At 41.4% G+C, this 18563-nt stretch overlaps 1 protein-coding gene across 9 annotated transcripts in view; it reads left to right on the top strand.

The window, feature by feature from the left end:
* The window catches only part of ZNF532 (zinc finger protein 532), an 88956-nt gene that overhangs the window by 50204 nt on the left and 20189 nt on the right, over nucleotides 1–18563 (top strand). For all 9 annotated transcript variants that reach the window (XR_002100341.1, XM_019531737.1, XM_019531734.1 and 6 more), the window contains 2 exons: nucleotides 10905–11067; nucleotides 17095–17373. Coding sequence is in view for 8 of the 9 variants with exons in the window: in XM_019531737.1 (XP_019387282.1) it covers nucleotides 10905–11067; nucleotides 17095–17373 (442 nt within the window). In the remaining variant the exon portion in view is untranslated. The remainder of the gene's footprint in view (nucleotides 1–10904; nucleotides 11068–17094; nucleotides 17374–18563) is intronic.

Below are 18563 nucleotides of genomic sequence, written 5' to 3'. Positions count from 1 at the left end.
CAAGGTGCAGCACCCTGCATTTATCTACGTTGAACCCCATCCTATTCTCATCTGCCCACTTTTGTAGTCTGTCTAAATCTATTTGCAGCCTCTCTCTCCCTTCAAGTGTGTCCACCTCACCCCACATCTTAGTGTCATCAGCAAACTTGGACAGTGTGCTTTCTACCCCCTCATCCAAGTTGATGATGAAGATGTTAAACAGTGCAGGCCTGAGGACTGAGCCCCGGGGTACTCCACTGCTCACATCTCGCCAGATTGAGTACAACCCATCCATCACTACTCTCTGGGTGCATCCCATCAGCCAGTTTTTTACCCATCAATGCCACAGTCGCTTAATTTATTGATGAGATTGGGCTGAGAGACAGTGTCAAAGGCCTACTTAAAGCCTAGAAAGACTATGTCCACGGCGACACCATCATCCAAGGATTTAGTCACCTGGTCATAAAAGGCAACCAGGTTGGTCAGGCAGGACCTGCCTTTGGTGAACCCATGCCGATTGCCCCTGAGCATGATCTCCCCTGCAGGCCCCCCACAGATGTGCTCCTTAATGATTCTCTCCAAGATCTTCCCGAGCACTGAGGTGAGGCTTACAGGCCTATAGTTACCTGGGTCCTCCATCCTCCCTTTCTTGAAAACTGGGACCACATTAGCCAGTTTCCAATCCCCTGGCATCTGGCCAGATGACCACAAATGCTCATACAGCCAGGCCAAGGGCTCCGAGATGACCCCTGCCAGCTCCCTCAAAACCCATAAAACATCTGCTAAATGCTTTAACTTGCACTAGGTTAGAGGACTCCAGAGGCATTGCTCTTATGGTCTCTCTTGGTCACAGGGCTTTTGAAAGTCTCTTGTGGCAGTTGTAGTCTCACAAATTCTATCTGTCCCCAATTCATTCATCTTGTGCTACTCCGTCAGGGAAGAATTGCTGTGACCCAAAAGCTGTCCTAACTAGGTAGGCAAAAATTTGATAGGATGTATTTTGTTTTAGTTTTTTCCCATGGGCATGATGTCTTCCCTCTCTCTTTTCTACCTAGTTTATTGTCACTGGTAACCAGAACTTCTGGGAAAGCTGAGCTCAGTTTGCACCCTCACAGGATATTCAAGCCAGCAGCAAGAAGAAAATTCCAGCTGCAGTTGCATGAGTTAAATCTTTTCTAACCCTGCCACTTAAGGTCAAGGCAGAAGCACAGCCTTGTACAGACATTCAGTTTCTCCTAGGGGAGTTGCTGGTCTACCAGGAGAAATTATGAGTGTACAGATGTTCAGGCATTTTCTCCCAAAATAAAATGATCACTCCAAGAGAAAAATAACCTGGGCACAACCAGAATTATATCACTTCTAAGAGAGCTTCTCCTGGGAGAACAGATGTTTGTACAAGATGATAACATTGGCTGACCGTGGGCCATCTGGTTTAGCGAGTTGGGGCTGCCCTATGTAGTGCTGTCATCTGTTGCCAAGCAGACTAAAGGAGCCTGCAGAGCACAGTGAGATGTGTGCACAATACCCTTTGCCCCCCTAGCTGCACAGTATGAGCACTGCAAACTCTCTACTCTTCAGGGCTCAGTACTCAAAGGTCTGTACATTTGGCTCTCTGTAAGTTTTTCTGCCACGAGAACAAACCTGGTAGAATTCTCACAGATTGTCTGAATCTGTGTATGCAGCCCTAATTTATATTTGCATGTGCCATTTTCTGATGCATAACAGCTCCTTTGTGAAATAACAGAACAGTTTCCATTTAACAGCAGGAGAAGTTAGGGGTCTTTACTAAGGGTATTTAAAAAGTGTGACAGAGATAGAAACTGAGTTCTAAGGTCCTGTTTTATTGAGAAATGTTAAATGCAATTCTGAAGGAAAGTTACTGGGAGCTGCACACTCTCAGTACATGAAGACTTGGGCAACAAATCTTGTCAATCCCAGAAAAATGCTTTTTACCATAAAGAAGGGCAGTTTGTACCTGAAAGCTTGTCTAACATCTCTTCCCACCTCCAAAATTAAGCTACTTATTTAGGTGGTTAATGATGCCTAGTGGGTTTTTCAAAAGCTGTAAGAAGTTTGACACCAAAATGCTTTTGAAAGATATCATCAAAAAATGTTTTGCCTCTCGTATACTTTCTGGATTATTATGGGTACAACATCACTCCAGCCTTATTTGTACCACAGAACCCTTCTCCTATTCCAGCATCTACACATGGGCACAGGACAGCAGTAATTTGAGTCAGGGCAGACCAGGCCTCTAGCTGGGTGGGTGACCAGATACAATTTACACCCCTAGTCAGCGTCTACACGTGCATTTCAGGGCATGTCTACATGTGCTTTTACACACGCCTAAACTTAATGTGCATTGGCTGAATGTGTATTAAGGTGATTTAAGCATGTGTCTACACATGCATGCACGAATGCACGTTAACGTGGGTGCACGGACCAACTAAAGTTAGTCCCAAATCCGTGGACAAATACAGCATTAATGCACATTAGCACATCTGCATGTTTGCTAAAATGATTTAGCTGTTCCTGCATAAATTTGATACCTGCTTTATGCAGGTATCAGATTTAGGCTTGAATAGCCTTAAATTGCCATTTTTAAGGCACATTAAGGGCACATGTGTAGACACATATCCTAAATGCACCTTAAATTAGGCTACCTGGATTAAATCCGCACATGTAGACATGCCCTCAGTGTAGTTAATTTATTCAATTTAAGATGGTACTGTCCCCAGCAGTACTATCTTACAACAGAGTTAATTACTTTATTGCACCCTAATACCAGTGCATGCATAGATGGTGATGCTTTACTGTGTAGCTAATTAGTCTACTCTGCAGTAAAGCGCACATGTTGATACAGCCACTTGACGGGCTCAAAAACCCCCAAGAAGGCATAATAGAGGATTAGTGCATTACACACCTTCATGTATATTTTAAAGCTTTGATCCTGTCCCATTTAGTATTTTAAAGCATAATGCTTTTCTTTGGGTTAATTTACGTTGATACCAAAGTAGAGGAGAAACAAATTTGTCATCCCTGACACTAAATTACTTATTTAGGTGGTTAATGATGCCTGGTGAGTTTTTCAAAGGCTGTAAGAAGTTTGGCCCCAAGATGCTTTTAAAAATCGCACTGGATACCTGTCTGCCTCTCTGTAAGTATCTAAACACCTTTAAAATAAAAATCAGGCCCTTGGTGCCTGAGTCAGTTTAAAAATTGCACTGAGGTTGCTGAATCCCTTAGACCCTCTGAAAAATGTTATCCCATAATCCATATTTAAAGCACCCAAATAAACATTCCCATCATCGCCACTGGAATAGGGGAGGCCTTTTGCCTTTGCTTAACAAGTTCTATCAGGAGCAGATCAAGTCTGAAATCCTGCCGTTGAATCAGCCTTCATGGATCATTATTCTCTTTCATAGACCTGCTGACTTCAGTGTGACTCAGCACAGATATAGAAATTTCCCAGGCAGATTTGTTCCCATTACAGTGTAAGTCTGATAAGCTGACTGACCATTCAGTTGGCTTTGGATGATCCTACATCATTTATGTCAATGGGTTTCCCTCTTCACTTGAATGGCAGTTTAATTGAACGCTCAGTGCGTAAAATTCATTTGCTGCGTAGTCACTTGGGCCCAAATTCTGCCTCCGTTTAGGCAGGCACATGGTACATACATGGATAAAGTTAGTAGCATAAGTGATATTTATAGCCATTTATATGCATTTATATGTATTTTAGGTCCTAATACCCCTTTGCCTCATGTCTCACCTTTCTGAGTAGGATCTGTTCTGGCAACATCTGTTCTGTTGTGATACTAATCTAACCAGTAAAGCATATACTGTATTTACCCAAATCCAAAATGGCTTTGAATTTCAAACAAACCCCCAGTAGATAGATTCTACACATGGAATATTTATAAATGTGTTATAATTTTCCAAGTATAGAATGTAATTATTGGAAGTTCACCTTAAATTCATCCCCGCCATGCCTGTGATGTGGAAACCAGGGTGAAGCGGGAGGGAGAGTCAAACAGTCTGACCCCTGCCTCTCCTGCACCTTGCCACCCGCTGCCTAGCCCTCCCCCCCCCATCCCTCTTACCTGTTGCTTGCTTCCCATCACAGTACTTGCACCCTCTGGCACTTGTTCCCACTGCTACCTGCCTCCTTTGGAGGTCCCAGGTCAGCCACCTGCTGCCATCCCTCCCCACCCTCCACTCAAGTCCAAGCTGAGAGGCTTTTTTCCCCCATGTTAAATAGGGAAAAAACTGCATCTTGGATTCAAGTAAAAATGGCATGTCCCTGAAGTGTTATTTGCAAGAAGAGCCATGATTAGCACCCTGCACTGAGTGGAGTGAGAGCTCTCTCACTAGGTGCACATTTTATCCAGTGAGTATATTTATAAAATGGAGAGACACCTGAAGGGACAAAATCAGGGGCTAGAACCAAAGGCACCTTCTCATCCAGAGCAGGGCCTGTCTCCTTAAGATAAAATCCATCTGGTGTACTTTATACTCTTCTTGGCCTCACAAATCTTCCCTTTTTGGCTTCCCTTTGGGCTAGCAGGGAGGGGTAGGGTTGGAAGGTGTTTTTGCCCCTACCCACCCCATGGCACTTTGCTGTAGGTTAGGAGATGTAGGTCCTAACTCCTTCCAGGTGCTGAGCCTAGAGCCTGGGTCTTCCCGCTCAGGGACCTAAGCACTGGGATATTGGGTTAAAAGATGAGAAACCTCTTCTACTGCTACTGCCATCATTAATACGGCTTTTGTGATTTACAGTTTATTGCCTTCCTTGGGAGGAAGCCAGAAGGTCTCTAGGAACTGGATAAATTGTTTGAAAATACATGTTTTAGAGAGTTCACAGATTAAGGCATTTGGGTTGTTCTATTTTGTTGGCTGTTTAGAGAAGTGGAGATCTTGTATCTCCTCTGGAATTCATGAAATGCCCAGCAGGACCTCAGAAAAGAAAGCTGTGTGTAGACTGCCCTGAAATAGTTCGCAGCTTATCCTGAACAAAGGTGCTAAAGCCACATACCCCCAGGAATTGGTTGAGGACTCTTGTCTTGCTGAAGAAAATGGGAAAAGGAGGTTAAACAGGCTTCAGGTTAGGGTTGTCCTTATAGGGTTTTGATCTCATAGGGATGTGAAATAGCAAGCTTGATGAGAGGGTCGGATGAGCTAAGGCAGCAACCATAGGAACAGCCGGCGTGGGCACAAGTTCTGAAAAGGATTTTCAGGTGCACTGGGGTTTTGTTTTTGTTTCTTACCAAAATCAAACTTCAATATGGAGAGAAGTTTTGACCCTACCTAGGGTATATGAATTGTTCTTTAGAACATGAGGAGAAGTCGCTGTTGACGCAGGCTATCTGCTTTCCAAGACCAAGTGTAGCTCGGTCAGTGGGTAGCAGTGGGTAAACTGCTATGTAGCCTTGGCATTGATCAGAACTGCATGATCTATATTTGTATTACTAATGTCTGTTGCTCAAAATAGATATGGTAAATAAGAAATTATTTTTATATTTCTTTTTAACCTGTTTTATAAAAACTAAATGAAGTCTAATGTCTACTGATGGGTACACAGGAGATTATTTTAATGAAGAGAGGAGGGCTTTCTCACTTTAAGTGTTTTTCACTTCTCTCATCAGGGATAGCTCAGTTTGTTTTATGTGGTAAAGAAGCTCCTGTGTGATTTCTTTCTAGTAAGCAGTGAGAGATCTGAGAAACAGCAGTTAGGTTTCTAATTGCTAATCTCCTTTTAGATCTTAAAGAAATTCATGTTTCTACACTCAAGTTATTAATAACTTTATACTATTAGTACGCAGGATAATGGATTATCTCACATGTATCATTTACTTCAAAAGTTTAAATTCTAGGAAGGGGGAAAACACATCTTAGTGGTAGTGCCTCTAAGATACTGATTTTCTGTTAACATAATGTGTAGGTATCTCCCTTTGTTTTCATTTGTTCTAAGAAAAATCTTAGCATTTCTATTGACCAGATTGTTACAGATGGAAAGAAGTGTGGATAATTAGCTATTGGATTATGTGTGTGCACATGTGTGTATTCATTAGCACATAATATATGTGGTAAAATATTCCCGGGTATGAAGATCCTGATTCACTGTCTTTAGCTGAACGATTCATGTGTCTTGCTGAATTGGGGCTACAGACATTTAGCTCCTGACTGAACATACCACAAGCATATATGTGATTTGGAGCTTGAGACCTCCAAGATTAACACGCATCAGTTGAATGATTCCCATGCAAACTTGTTCAGTGTTACATTTCTATTATTGTCAATCTAGGCCTGAAGAAAATACTTCATAATGTATTGGATACAGTTGGAGGTACAGTATACAGTAAAGAATGCCTGTATTGATTTAAATGAATATACCCTAGTCTGAAAATAGACATCTAAAGAATTTGGATTTATATTAGGAAGTTTATGCATGTCTATGAACACAGAATAACCAATAATTTCAAAGTTTATTTAGATGATACAAATATTTAGAAATTGACATTTGAAACAGATTTTAATCAGTAACATGGTACTCTGACATGGTCTGTAAATTTTCTCTAGCAGATTAATTTCTCTTATCAATACCAGCTCTTATCACTAATGAGAATTGAGCTGCTCCATCAAAGATGGTTACTTAAGGATTAATTTTCTTTAAATTCAATACAAAAGAATAGAAGCCAAAGCAAATTTTAGACTATTGCTACTAACATTATTCATTTGATAATTTAAACAGTCCTGCCATGGTCAGGTTACAGACTGGGAGCCTTAAACACCTCTTACCAACATCGACTGTCGAGTCACAGACTTAGATGCTGTTGGGCTGTTGTCAAAGCTGTGATGATCCAGTAAATGCCTAAGAGGGAAGGATTTTTTGTGGTATCTTTCATTGGTACAGATTGGTACAGATGAAAAAGCGACTGAACAAGCTTTTGGGCATACACCTGAAGAAAGGTACCTGATGCCCAGAAGCTTGTCAAACAGTTCTCCCTACTATGAAGCCAGGCCAATAAAATATATCACAAAAAAGCCTTGCTACCCTAGGCAACAAAGCGGTTTTTCTACATTCTGTTATGTATGATTTTTATATGCAAAATTATAGCTGTGATCTGAAAAAGTACATCCATACAATCAAATTAGCTTTGAGTGTTTACCACTTCTGCTACTTTCTGACTCAAAATTTACTGAGTTAGAATGATGTCACTTTATACTTTTCTCCTTTGTTGCTAGCTGTGTAATCTGGTGACTAGAGATGGGTATTAGGAGTTGAGAACCATCTATGTTGCTCACGGGTAAGGAGTGGTGCTTTACTGCGCATTAGAGTAATCTAATTAGAGGAAAGCATTTTGTGGATGCAGCCGATGTGTATCTTTTTCCTATGCCTCTTTTCCCAGTTACAGTTATCATATCAGCTTTGATCTATCAGTGAGCCATAGTAGAAATCATCCTCAAATTGAGGGAGGGATTGCCAATGCTGATTATCTTTGTAAAACATTTTCAGGTCTTTGTATATTTAAAAAAAAACCCTGTACTAGTAGAAAACAGTATAGTCAGAGACAGAATCAAGGCAGAAGATACAACTGAGTTTGGGCCATCTCTGTTCTTGTTATTTATACAGATATAAAGCTATAAAAAAAATTAAACTTTTTATGTGCACAAATAAATTCAAGTAAGTAACACAGCATTTTCTCACACTAAGATGCAGAATGCTGTGAGTAAAATAATACCCTTTTAAATTACTTTTAGCTGTTCCAGTTCTGTTGAGTTGGGATTGTGGCCAGCACAGAGTTAGCTGGCAGTTCCTATGTGTCAGAGGGCAGGAGTGAATTCTTTGATTCTCCCTTCCCTTCTGGATGCATTATAGTGACAGAAGTTGTTGCATCCTCAGGACCTAGATAATACTCATGAGTCACATCCAAAGTAGTACTTTGGCCAGGGGAAGATGCCTCTTCCTTGGATGTCTCTCCTGTACTCAGTTCAGCTGCTCTGAGTGGAATTTGCCTTTCAAGCTCGTTCTTCCAATAGCTGAGAAACAAAATACAATCGTTAAGTGCCAGTAAGATTTAACTGAATATTTATAAACATTGGATAGTTGTGATTAAAATTAAAAAAGAAATGTTAGAAGGGTTTGAGATTGAATAATGCCAGGGAACTCCAGCTACTTTCTGGCAAATACTCACTACATCATGCAGGACTCAGTGAAAAAAGAGCACAGAACAATGATGACATCAGGAGAGAGGCTGTTGCTTTGTTTTGAATGTCTTTATGAAATTTTTACTAAGCAAAGCTCTTGGGAGTTTTGATCTGAAATCCTGACACTCGGTGTTACATGAAGTTAGTTTGTTTCCTGTAGAGTCATCGTGGAAATTACAAAAGGAGTTCTTCCTGGTGATAGATCAGTGCCCCTCAGTGTATAACTGGAAACAGAAAAGGAGGATGGTCATGGCCATATTTGGGGAAATTCTGAGATACCAAAAAATAATGCACCAGTTCCCCTTAAATGTCAACATCTCTCATATTTTTGCACACTCGTTATAATCCAATGGATGCTAAAATAATTCCCTACTTCCCTTTGTCATCTACTGTCTGAGCATGCAGATGGCCTGTGGAACTCTTTGCCATAATATTTTTATAGGAGATGTTTGCTTAGTGGGATATCAGAAAGGGTTGTGTAAAGTACAAATAAAAAACTGCAGAGGGTTGATACAAAAGAGTGAGATACAGAAAGATGGGTAATGAGAATATTCAGCATTTTAACAAACAGGATTTTTCCAAAAGCAAACGGTGCTTGAGGGCATAACGATAGAATCCTAGAAAAGTAGGGTTGGGATGGACCTCAGGAGGTCATTTAATCCAATCCATTGGTCTAGGCAGGATCTTCCCTATCTCAGCCATCCTGTAGAAGTGTTTTCTAATCCAGAACTATCCAACTGGCAGCCCACAGGCCACAGGAGTGTTCAATTGTGGCCATAGGAGTGGAAGGAACTTCTGGGTGTTTGAAGTCCTAGCAGAAGGATCATCACACTCCTTTCAAAATACGCAGCCTATGCCCAATGCTTCTCTGAAAAATATTGCTCCTAAAGCAATACCTAATTCGGGGTGGCTGGCTTGCAACATGAGTGCAACAAGTGCCACAAGTTGGCTTAGGAGAGGACAGGCAGCAGGTCCAGCAGGAATCAGAAGACAGAGCAGGAGGTCAGGCAGGGACCACCGAGTAGGGAGCTGAATGCAGAGTAACAAATGGGGCAGAACGGGGGCAGAGCTTCTTCTGACATGACCACACTGCCCCATAACTTGGTGTCGCCCGCGAACTTGGCCAGCGAGCTTTTTACTCCCCCATCCAAATCATTGGTAAAAATGTTGAAAGCACCGGTCCAAGCATGGACCCCTGAGGGACACCACTGACCACTTTCTGCAAGTTATTAGTCAGGGGCTTGAGAAAGACCAAACTGTGCTAAAACTATACATATGTTCAAGTTAAATAATAACTCTTTCTTAATCTTGAGATATATTTTGTCCTCATTTTGCCTCATTTTTAGTAACTATGCTATGACAGTCTTTTGCTACTCTTAGTCATTTTGCCTTTTGTTATTTACCAACTTCATCACCATTTTTATATCTGGATTAATATATATAGATATATGTGTGTGTGTATGGGTGTGTGTAAATACAAATATAGGTGTTTATTCTCTCTCTCTCTCTATATATATATATTTATATATATATATAAAATAAATAAATATAACAGGCTTAATCTATCTGTCTGTGTGTCTGTCCAATCACAGTGCTTACTGAAACAACCAGTCAGAGTATTCCATACAGACAGATGGCTGGATGCAGGGCTGGAGGGGGGTGTTGTGGGGCCAGAAGTGGAGCGGTGGGGAGGGGGAGTTGGCATGCAGCCGGACACAGAGCAGCGGCAGGACAGCCCAGTGGCTGGCAGCGGCAGGCACCACGTGCAAGCTTCCTCCCCTCGCCCCAGCTCCTGGGAGGTAGTGGTGGTGCGGGGTGGTGGCGCATGGCGTTCTGTCCCCACCTGCCCCTACCCCCCCACCGTCATTCTTGACAGGCAATTTGCTAGTAATATATATATATTTCTTAATCATCAGCTGATTCTTCATACCATGCTTTTGTTGGTAGTTAGTCTTTATTCTTTTCCAACATGGAAGTTGATCTAGCTGCCATTAAGAAGACATTTTTTTTAGTGTTTCCAACAGTAGAATTATTTTGTGCCTCTATTTGTTTCTCAGTCTGTTGCAGAGAACCTGGTAGAGTTCGTACACGTTTTAAGTAGCAAAATACAACATCTTTCTCTGGAATTCTAAATTTTGAGAGGTGGGGGAGTCGGACTAATAGGTCAAGAAACTATATTAGTGCCAAAACTAAACCCTGTTTAAAGTATGTGTGCAATTCTGGTCAGTTCAGCAGCCCCCATCAAAATGCTGTAGCTTTTAACTCCTAAGGGCAGGTAGCCCTTTAATTATAATATGAATTAACTAAAGATATTATTCATTTGGAAAAACTTGTAAAAGCATTTGTTTTTGTAAGTAAGTTACTGGAGGCTGCAAGTATGAGAAGAACAATGGAAAAAACCCTGGTCATACCCAGTTCACTCTCCCTTTCAGCATCTACTCTCTGCCACTGTGACACAGGGTACTGGGCAAGATGGACTTATTGTCTGACCCAGTAAATGGCAGTTCTTCTGTTATTCTATGATCATCTGATTTTTTTTTTAAGTGTAGCTTTACTTTTCATTATTCTTGAATTAATTGTAGTTTAATATTTAATGGGTTTTTTTACGCAGGGTGGATGTTGATGAGAATCAAGTTAATTTAGTGACTCCTGCTAATAAATGATAAATAACTGACCTTATTTACTGACCTTACTTACTGAACTTCTTCTGTTTTTAGAATAATATATAAATGTTCTATGTGTGACACTGTGTTTACCCTGCAACCATTGCTGTATCGCCACTTTGATCAACACATTGAAAACCAGAAGGTGTCTGTTTTCAAGTGTCCAGACTGTTCTCTTCTATATGCACAGAAGCAGCTTATGATGGATCATATCAAGGTTTGTAGACATTTCCTGTCATTTGCATTCTTACATAACACCTATCGTGTTTACTGACTTTACAGGAAATCATTGCAGAAGGTACAAATTAACAAGAAAGAAAAAAATTGATCTTAATACCTCCTAAAGAGAAACTTGCAATTACTATTTCTAGGCAGTTGGTATATTGTACAGTTATCAGTGCATCTTACAGGTAATTGCCAGTGAGATTTCTCTATGTCAACATTAGGTTTCAATGTAGTAGCAATGCCTATTTGCCTTGCAATCAATATGGTAACTTCTAAATATAATATTGGGAGCAGTGAGATACCTGAATTTAGTAATCCTCCTGAATGCTGAGTCTCTCCTAAATTGTGTGAGGTATCATCACTCCCATTGAAGTCAGTTAGTAATTGATGATGATTAAGGAATCAAATTTTATATGCTCCCAACTCTTTACTGGGGATTGAGTGTCGTAATTATGTAGATGTAGAAAATACCTTCAGATAGCTTTAGAAAGATAAAGCGAGGAGGATCATATAATAATATTTACACAATAAGCTGATTTAATAGAGAACTTGTGTTCTCATCCTTCCAGATCATATAACTGAGGGCTCCTCTAGATGTGCAGGTAAAGGCATGATGGGATTTGATGCATGATCCACAGTCATGTCTCCTGCCATGCCACATGTGTGTGACAGGAGGCATGTTTGTGGGATCATAAACCAGATCCCACTACACCTTATTGCTGATGCAGAGCTGCTGTGGCTAGGAGCCCTATCAGCTCACCTCAGCTCCCAGTCACAAGGGTACCCCAGGGGTCCCCATGGCAGAGAGACCACAGCTGACATGGCCTCCCAGGCATGGATGTGCCTGCGTGCCCCTGAAGCTGGGACACCGTGTCAGTTGTGGTCTCCCCATTGCAGGGGTGCCTGGAGTGCCCCCATGGCTGAGACACTGCATCAGCTGTGGTCTCCCAGCCACAAAGACACATGCATGGGGTGACCCGAGGGCTGGGAACCCTGTCAGTTGGTGGGACTCCCAGCTGTGGGGACATGTGTTCTCACAGCTCAGAGCCAGCATCAGCTGGGAGCTCCCAGACTCAGGTAGTACACATGCTTCAATCAGCTGATGAGGTTCCCAGTGACAAGGGCCTCTGGCCACATGTTCAATTAATGGCATAATAGGAAGCAGCTACAGAGTTATTACACATATTTTGTGGAATAACTTTGTAGCTTATTCTTCTTTTTATCACACCATTCATTGATTGAGCATGTGTCCAGGTGACCACTTAAGATGTCATTAACTAGTTAATCATGCCTTAAATGTAACATATAGATGGAGTCTAACAGATACCACCCACATAGGTTTCATCTTTTTAGCTATGTATTTTAAACATTGTTTTAGCTTGTTTTTAAAACACTGGAAATCTTAGCCATCTTTATATTTCTTAAACCTTGGTGACGTGGTTTACTGTTGCTTTGCACCTTGTGTAACTAGTTACCCATTGCAGAGTAGAAACCAGAATAGTGACATTTTGCATTCTTTTTCCACTAACATAAATGATTGGAAAAAGCACAAGGGAATGGAGAAACAGATCCCTAGTTTTTACTGAAACTAGCACTTTGATTTTCATCTTGACCAGTGGCTTTTCTTATTGGAAAGCAACTGAAGAGTGGACTGAAAGCAAAATTGGAAGTTCTGAGAAAGCAGGTGTTTTTAAAACATACCCAGAAAACTCTCAAACTTCTTGGAGTCTCCATTCATATGTGAGATAAAACCAAAAAAGCGCATTTCTCTTGCAAATATGACTATAAACTAGGGGTTGGGAACCTTTCATAAACAGTGAGCCGGAGGCAGTGCAGCTCAGTTGTAAGCTGGGCCAGAGACAGGAGTTGGTAGGTATGCCACCACTAGATATGCATTCTTATGCAAAACTTGCAATTAATAAGCCATGCTTGGCAGGTTACATAAAATTTTTGTGGGACAAATCCAGCCTGCCAGGCCACAGGTTGCTGACAATTGCTATAGACCATTTGATTGTAATATGGCAACTTTTCCTCTGGGAACACTCCCAGTTGCTTCAGGTATTGTCTGCTAGATGGGTCCTCCGAGGTCTTGGTTACCCCTTAATAATTGTTCATAGCCTGTCTTTTTTGATGATTTGCAGCTGCTCTTGGTGGAGGGTGACTCTATCAAACACTGAAAACAAATAAAGATACACAGATCTATATTTTAAGTATGATCAATAATTCCATATAATCAAGAATGACTATGTAATTATTAAAACTTGTTGTCATCATCCTATTTGTTGTTAACGCCTTTTTGTGCTGCACTCAGCTAACTTACACCTCTTTGTTAGCTCAGGGAAGAAGTGTTAGATGACAAAAGATGCTTTGAGATATAAGGCAGGATATTTTCCATTTTTCTGAATTAGTGCTATTCCTGTTGCAAGACTTATGGCACATTTACTTGGACATTTATTTCCTGCTCTTCTTGTATTTATACAAAATACCTTTTAACATAGTCTACAGTTTGGTGGGGTGTACATAACTTGATGCAAGAGGGCCCATTTTCTGTTAATCTTCTATAAATGGCTCCTGTTAGTTTACTCAGTACTAGGGCCAGATGAGGCACTTATGTAGCAATTACACCTGTGCGAATAGGGAAGTATTTGATTCAGATTTGGCCAATTCGGAGGACAGTGATTCAATTTGGAGATTTGGATCTCTGCCCTGAATCAATTCAGCCCAATCAGCTTCAGAAGATTTGATGCTGATTTGGAGAGATTCAGTGATTCGACCATAGACTATAATGTGGAATCCTTCAAATACCTATAACTTTGTCATTTTTTGTCAAATATGGATGAATACAGCAGAGATTGTAGCCTCTTCTGAGGGCATGAAGCCTGCTGAGTTTCAAGGAGATAGGTGCAGTGGTTTCTGGGAAACTGCACCTCAAACTGTTCAAAGCAAACCTTGTGATATGTGTGACTGTGTGTGTGTTAAGGCACAGTGGGATGAAAACAGAGGGATGGTAGCCTGTTCAGGGGGCCTTCCCAGTGCTTGGCAAAAACAGCTCACAAAAGGGACAGAAAGGCTGCAGACAGAAGCTTATGTGCTGTTGCTATGTCCCTCCCCCAGAGCACTGGGTTTGGAAGGGGACTCAGGAAAAGATCACAGACACTGGCCAGCTATAGGTGTCATTTCCACCCCCCCCTGCTCCCCCTCCCTCTTCTTAGTCTCTGTTTCCCTGCAAGACTGCCTTTGGAATCGCTGAATCTTTTTCTGAATCGATTCGGAGGCTTCAAATTGATTCAAAGGGGGTCTTTTGTCTCCTGATTTGATTCGGATTCAATGATTTGGCCTCCAAATCAGGCCAAATCTTCTCCGAATTGAATCAGCAACCAAAGCTTTGCACAACCCTAGTGGCAGTATCTCCATATTTTCTTAATGGTGTTTTCATGGCTCATCTCATTTTTCTCATTGCTTTGTGAAGTTTGCTATTTTCTTCTTGTTTTGGCTAGATTTTGCTTCATCTTCTCAACCAGGCACCAAGCAAGGAGCCTTATCAGAGGTGTAACTAATAGAGTTTGTAGGGGAAGCAGCTTCTGTGGGAGTTAATGCAGCCAAAGTGTATAACAGAGGATTAAGCCTCTGTTTTTTGGCCACCCCAGTACCTCCACCTGAAGCTTTCCCTGGAAGCAAGGCTCTTGCAAGTACCAATCACGCAGCTGCTCCTCTGCCTAGATTGCTGGAACCCATGCAGGGAAGTTATAGAGTGCAGGGCAGGAGGGAAAGAAGTGTGGGCACCTCTATTCTAGCTCCCTGCCTTACTCATCCACCCATATTTATTGAAAATATCTCCATCTGTGAGATGCACAGCCTCTTCAGTGAGCTCAATGGGAATTAAAAATGTTGTATATACATTTTCTTTCATTGCTTTTGTAGTGTTGCTATATAGCCATAAATGATGGATGAGTTTGATAGTGCCATCACTAGTCTTGCCCGCTGCTGTGTAGTTTTCCATTTATTGCACAGACAATAATTTTATTTCAAAATTGCTTTTCCTTTCTGAAGCACCCTAAAACTTTTTTTACAAGATTTAAAGATAATTGTTTTTCTGAATGAGCTATTAGTTTTTTTACTTTTCCTCTCCATCCAAGACAGTATCTACCCCCTCTCTCTCCCTCTCTGTCTCTCTCTCTCTCTCTCTCTCTCTCTGTTTTCATAGACTTTATAGGTCAAATTTGTGGGAATGGGTTTCATTATTCTCCCTCATTTGCTATTTGTTCATTTGCCACAGCAAGAACCATAATTAATCTTCTTTTTCAATGTCAAAGGGACAGTGGAAGAACCATTTTTTTTTTTTTTAGTACCAGGTTTTTTAATGAAATATTTTGATTTTGGAGATAAATGTTGTTAGACTTGACAAGCACTACTTAAACAGGAGGGTGACCCTGTCCCAGTGTGCAGCTGAGTGTGATATTGGGAAAGCACCAAATTACTCTTGGGAACCATTGGCTATGTGATAAAGCAGGGCCTGATATCAAGGGAGTTTGAGTGTCAGACCATGTGTTGGTTTCCTCTGAATCAGTAGTATACCAAACAGTTTTGACCATTGGAGGCCACTTGCCTAGCCCAGCTATAAGACAGAGTACGTATAGTTGGAGTGTCCAGACACATTGTCACGAGTCAGGGCAGCAAGCAAGCTAACTAGCTCTGGTTACCAAGTGCAGTCTGTTTGCCTGTGGCCTTCTAGGCCATCTGGCCTCAACTGCTTTCCTGTGTGGCTTCCTGCTTATAAGCAGCATCTCCTTCAATGCAAAGCAGGCTATTTATCAAGAGGATAGATGCCCCCCTGTTGAGCCTTGTTCTTCTGTCTCCTTATTTCTAATTCCTACTTTCGATACCTTGTTTCACAGTTTCTGGGTTATGCCTGTTTGTTCCGGGTGTTCGAGGTACTGCTTAATTGTGTCTAGTTTCCTGGGTTCTGCTTGCTGGTTTCTTGGCTTCAGCCATATGCCTGCTTGCTGACTCCTTTTTCCAAGCTCCAGCCCAGCTCCCTGTGCTTCTAGACTGCTTTGATGGGTCCTTGAACCCTTGTGCATCCCGACTCCATTCCACACCTATGTCCTCTGACATCTGATTCCTGGTTTGGGACTTAGCTTAGCATCACCCATGCCCAAGTCCTGCAGCTATAGACACCTGTTGTGGAGTCCCTGGGTAGTGACTCTGGTGTGGTCCCTGCCTCTTCTTCCTGACTGACTTCCCAGTTCATGGTTGTGCCAAGCATAACTTCTTACGTTCCAGTCCCCTGTAGACCTCAGCCTCCTGACCTGTGTGCTCCTGGTCCCTGACTCTAATTGGGACTTTTGCTGCCCTGGTATTGTCTCCTCCTGCTCCTCTTAGGTTGTGACCTTCTGGGGTCAAGCCCAGACCACCTACATTTGATCATACTCCTGACAAACACGGGTCAGGAGGACAAAGGTAATAGACAGTGGAAGAGACTGTCAATTAAAGAGCAAAACTTCCTTTTGTGAGTGTAGTCTCTTGATTGGCAAATTCCTTCTAGGACAGATTGTTAACAGAATCAGCTAAGTAACCTGATCTTTTGAGTTGTCTTTACTTGTTTCATTGCTCAGTGCTACTGCCTAAACTGCGGCAAGGCAAACATGCCTTTGTCTATCGCATCAGGTCCACATCAGGACACAGAGTGATCCACTCCATTGTGCACACAGGGGGGAGATACTAGACTAAGCAAAATAAAGAAGGCCTTTTTTTATATCGTTCCTCCTGTTCTTTCTACCACTACCACTGCCCTATAGAGAAGCAGTGTGGACAACCACATTTCAGGTATGCATTTTTACTGGTGTTTGGGTATATTTCAACTTTGCTTCTATGTAAACATTGTTTGACTTTATTTCAGCAAGTTATCTCCTTGATTTATATTATATGGGTGGAATTAACTAAATCCTTTGGTCATGTTATGTTACATCCTAGCTAATAGCATGCTTCCTTTATGACATTTTCTTTTTTATATTTTTAGTCTATGCATGGAACCTTGAAAAGTGTGGAAGGGCCCCCAAACCTGGGTATAAATTTGCCTTTGAGCACTAAACCCACGACTCAGAATTCAGCCAGTCACAATAAAGATGACACAAAATCCATCAACGGAACAGAAAAGCTAGAGAAGAAATCTCCCTCTCCTGTAAAGAAAGCAGAGCCCAAAAAAATAAGCAACCCTGGGTGGACCTGCTGGGAATGTGATCGACTCTTCACACAGAGAGATGTTTATATATCCCACATGAGGAAAGAGCATGGAAAGGTAAATTACTGTTGCTAACAGATAACATTAATTTATGGTTAAAAAGCATTTATCTTCTTCCAAACTCATTAACACCTTCTTCAGTTGTTCCTGATTATTCATTTTATGGGTCATTTCAGTTTTCTTTATTCTCATGCCCATTTCATCTTTGCCTTTTATACTACTTAGTAGCTGTACATTCACAACATTTTCTGCTACTGACTCTTTCTCCTAGCCCTCTGTTAATTATAGATTTTTTCAGACAGTTCTGCAGTTTCTTTGAGGCAGATGGCATGACTGAAAAATGTTGCCACATTTTTAATCACCTAATCTGATCTGATTTCTTATCCACTTCCCTTTCCCCTCTTTCTCCTCTTGAAAAATCTTTAAACGGTTTGGCTCTAGAGAACAGAAGCTTGTTTTAGCGGCCTGATGAGCACCCCTTAGAATTTAATAATGAGACAGTGAGGCACATTGCAACACCTTGCAAGCGTTGATCCATCATACCAGTTGTTAAAGCTAGAGGCCCTAGGAATCAGTAAGCTGAACACCTGAAACACCTAATGAAGTCACTTAGTTGTAAATATAACTTTTCAAGCATGAACTGAGCGTAAACAATGCAATGCTATTTTCTTAAGTCTGCAGACGGCCAGGTCCAATGTTCTGGCTGTTGCTCAAAGCCTTTCAAAAGATGCGAAATTAAAAGACTGGTAAGTAGGTAACAGTACAACTGTTTAGAACACTGAAGTTCCTCGGTGGCTGAATTACCTCTATAGGAAAAGGAGCCAAAAACCAATTTTCAAAAGGAGTATCAATATGGAGAAAAAAACTAATAGAAGGCAGATGCTTGGAGCATGGTACCCACGTTTCACTCATTGCAGAATGATACTGCTAGGTAGCACAAGAGGGAGAAAGAGAAAGAAGCCTCTCCTTCAAGTTGCTTGGACGTTTTTGGTGAAATGTTTCTCAGGAGACATGTCAAATTATTGAAACTGAAAAAAGAGAGACAGTACAGGCCAGCTAAAGATAGTCATGCAATTAGGATAATCACCTGGGACTCAGGAGACCTGGGTTCAAGACCCTCCTCTGTTTGCTTTTGCCTTAATTGGGGGAGTCAACCTCTCACTAACTCTGGCCCAATTAATATTTAGTTATTTTTGCAGACAGGTTCCAAACAATCAAAAATTTCAATAAGAGAAACTGAGTGAGTG

Source organism: Crocodylus porosus, unplaced genomic scaffold (assembly GCF_001723895.1).
Source record: "Crocodylus porosus isolate Cpor-Errol unplaced genomic scaffold, CroPor_comp1, whole genome shotgun sequence".
Lineage (NCBI taxonomy): Eukaryota > Metazoa > Chordata > Crocodylia > Crocodylidae > Crocodylus > Crocodylus porosus.
This window is presented reverse-complemented; position numbering and strand designations above follow the sequence as displayed.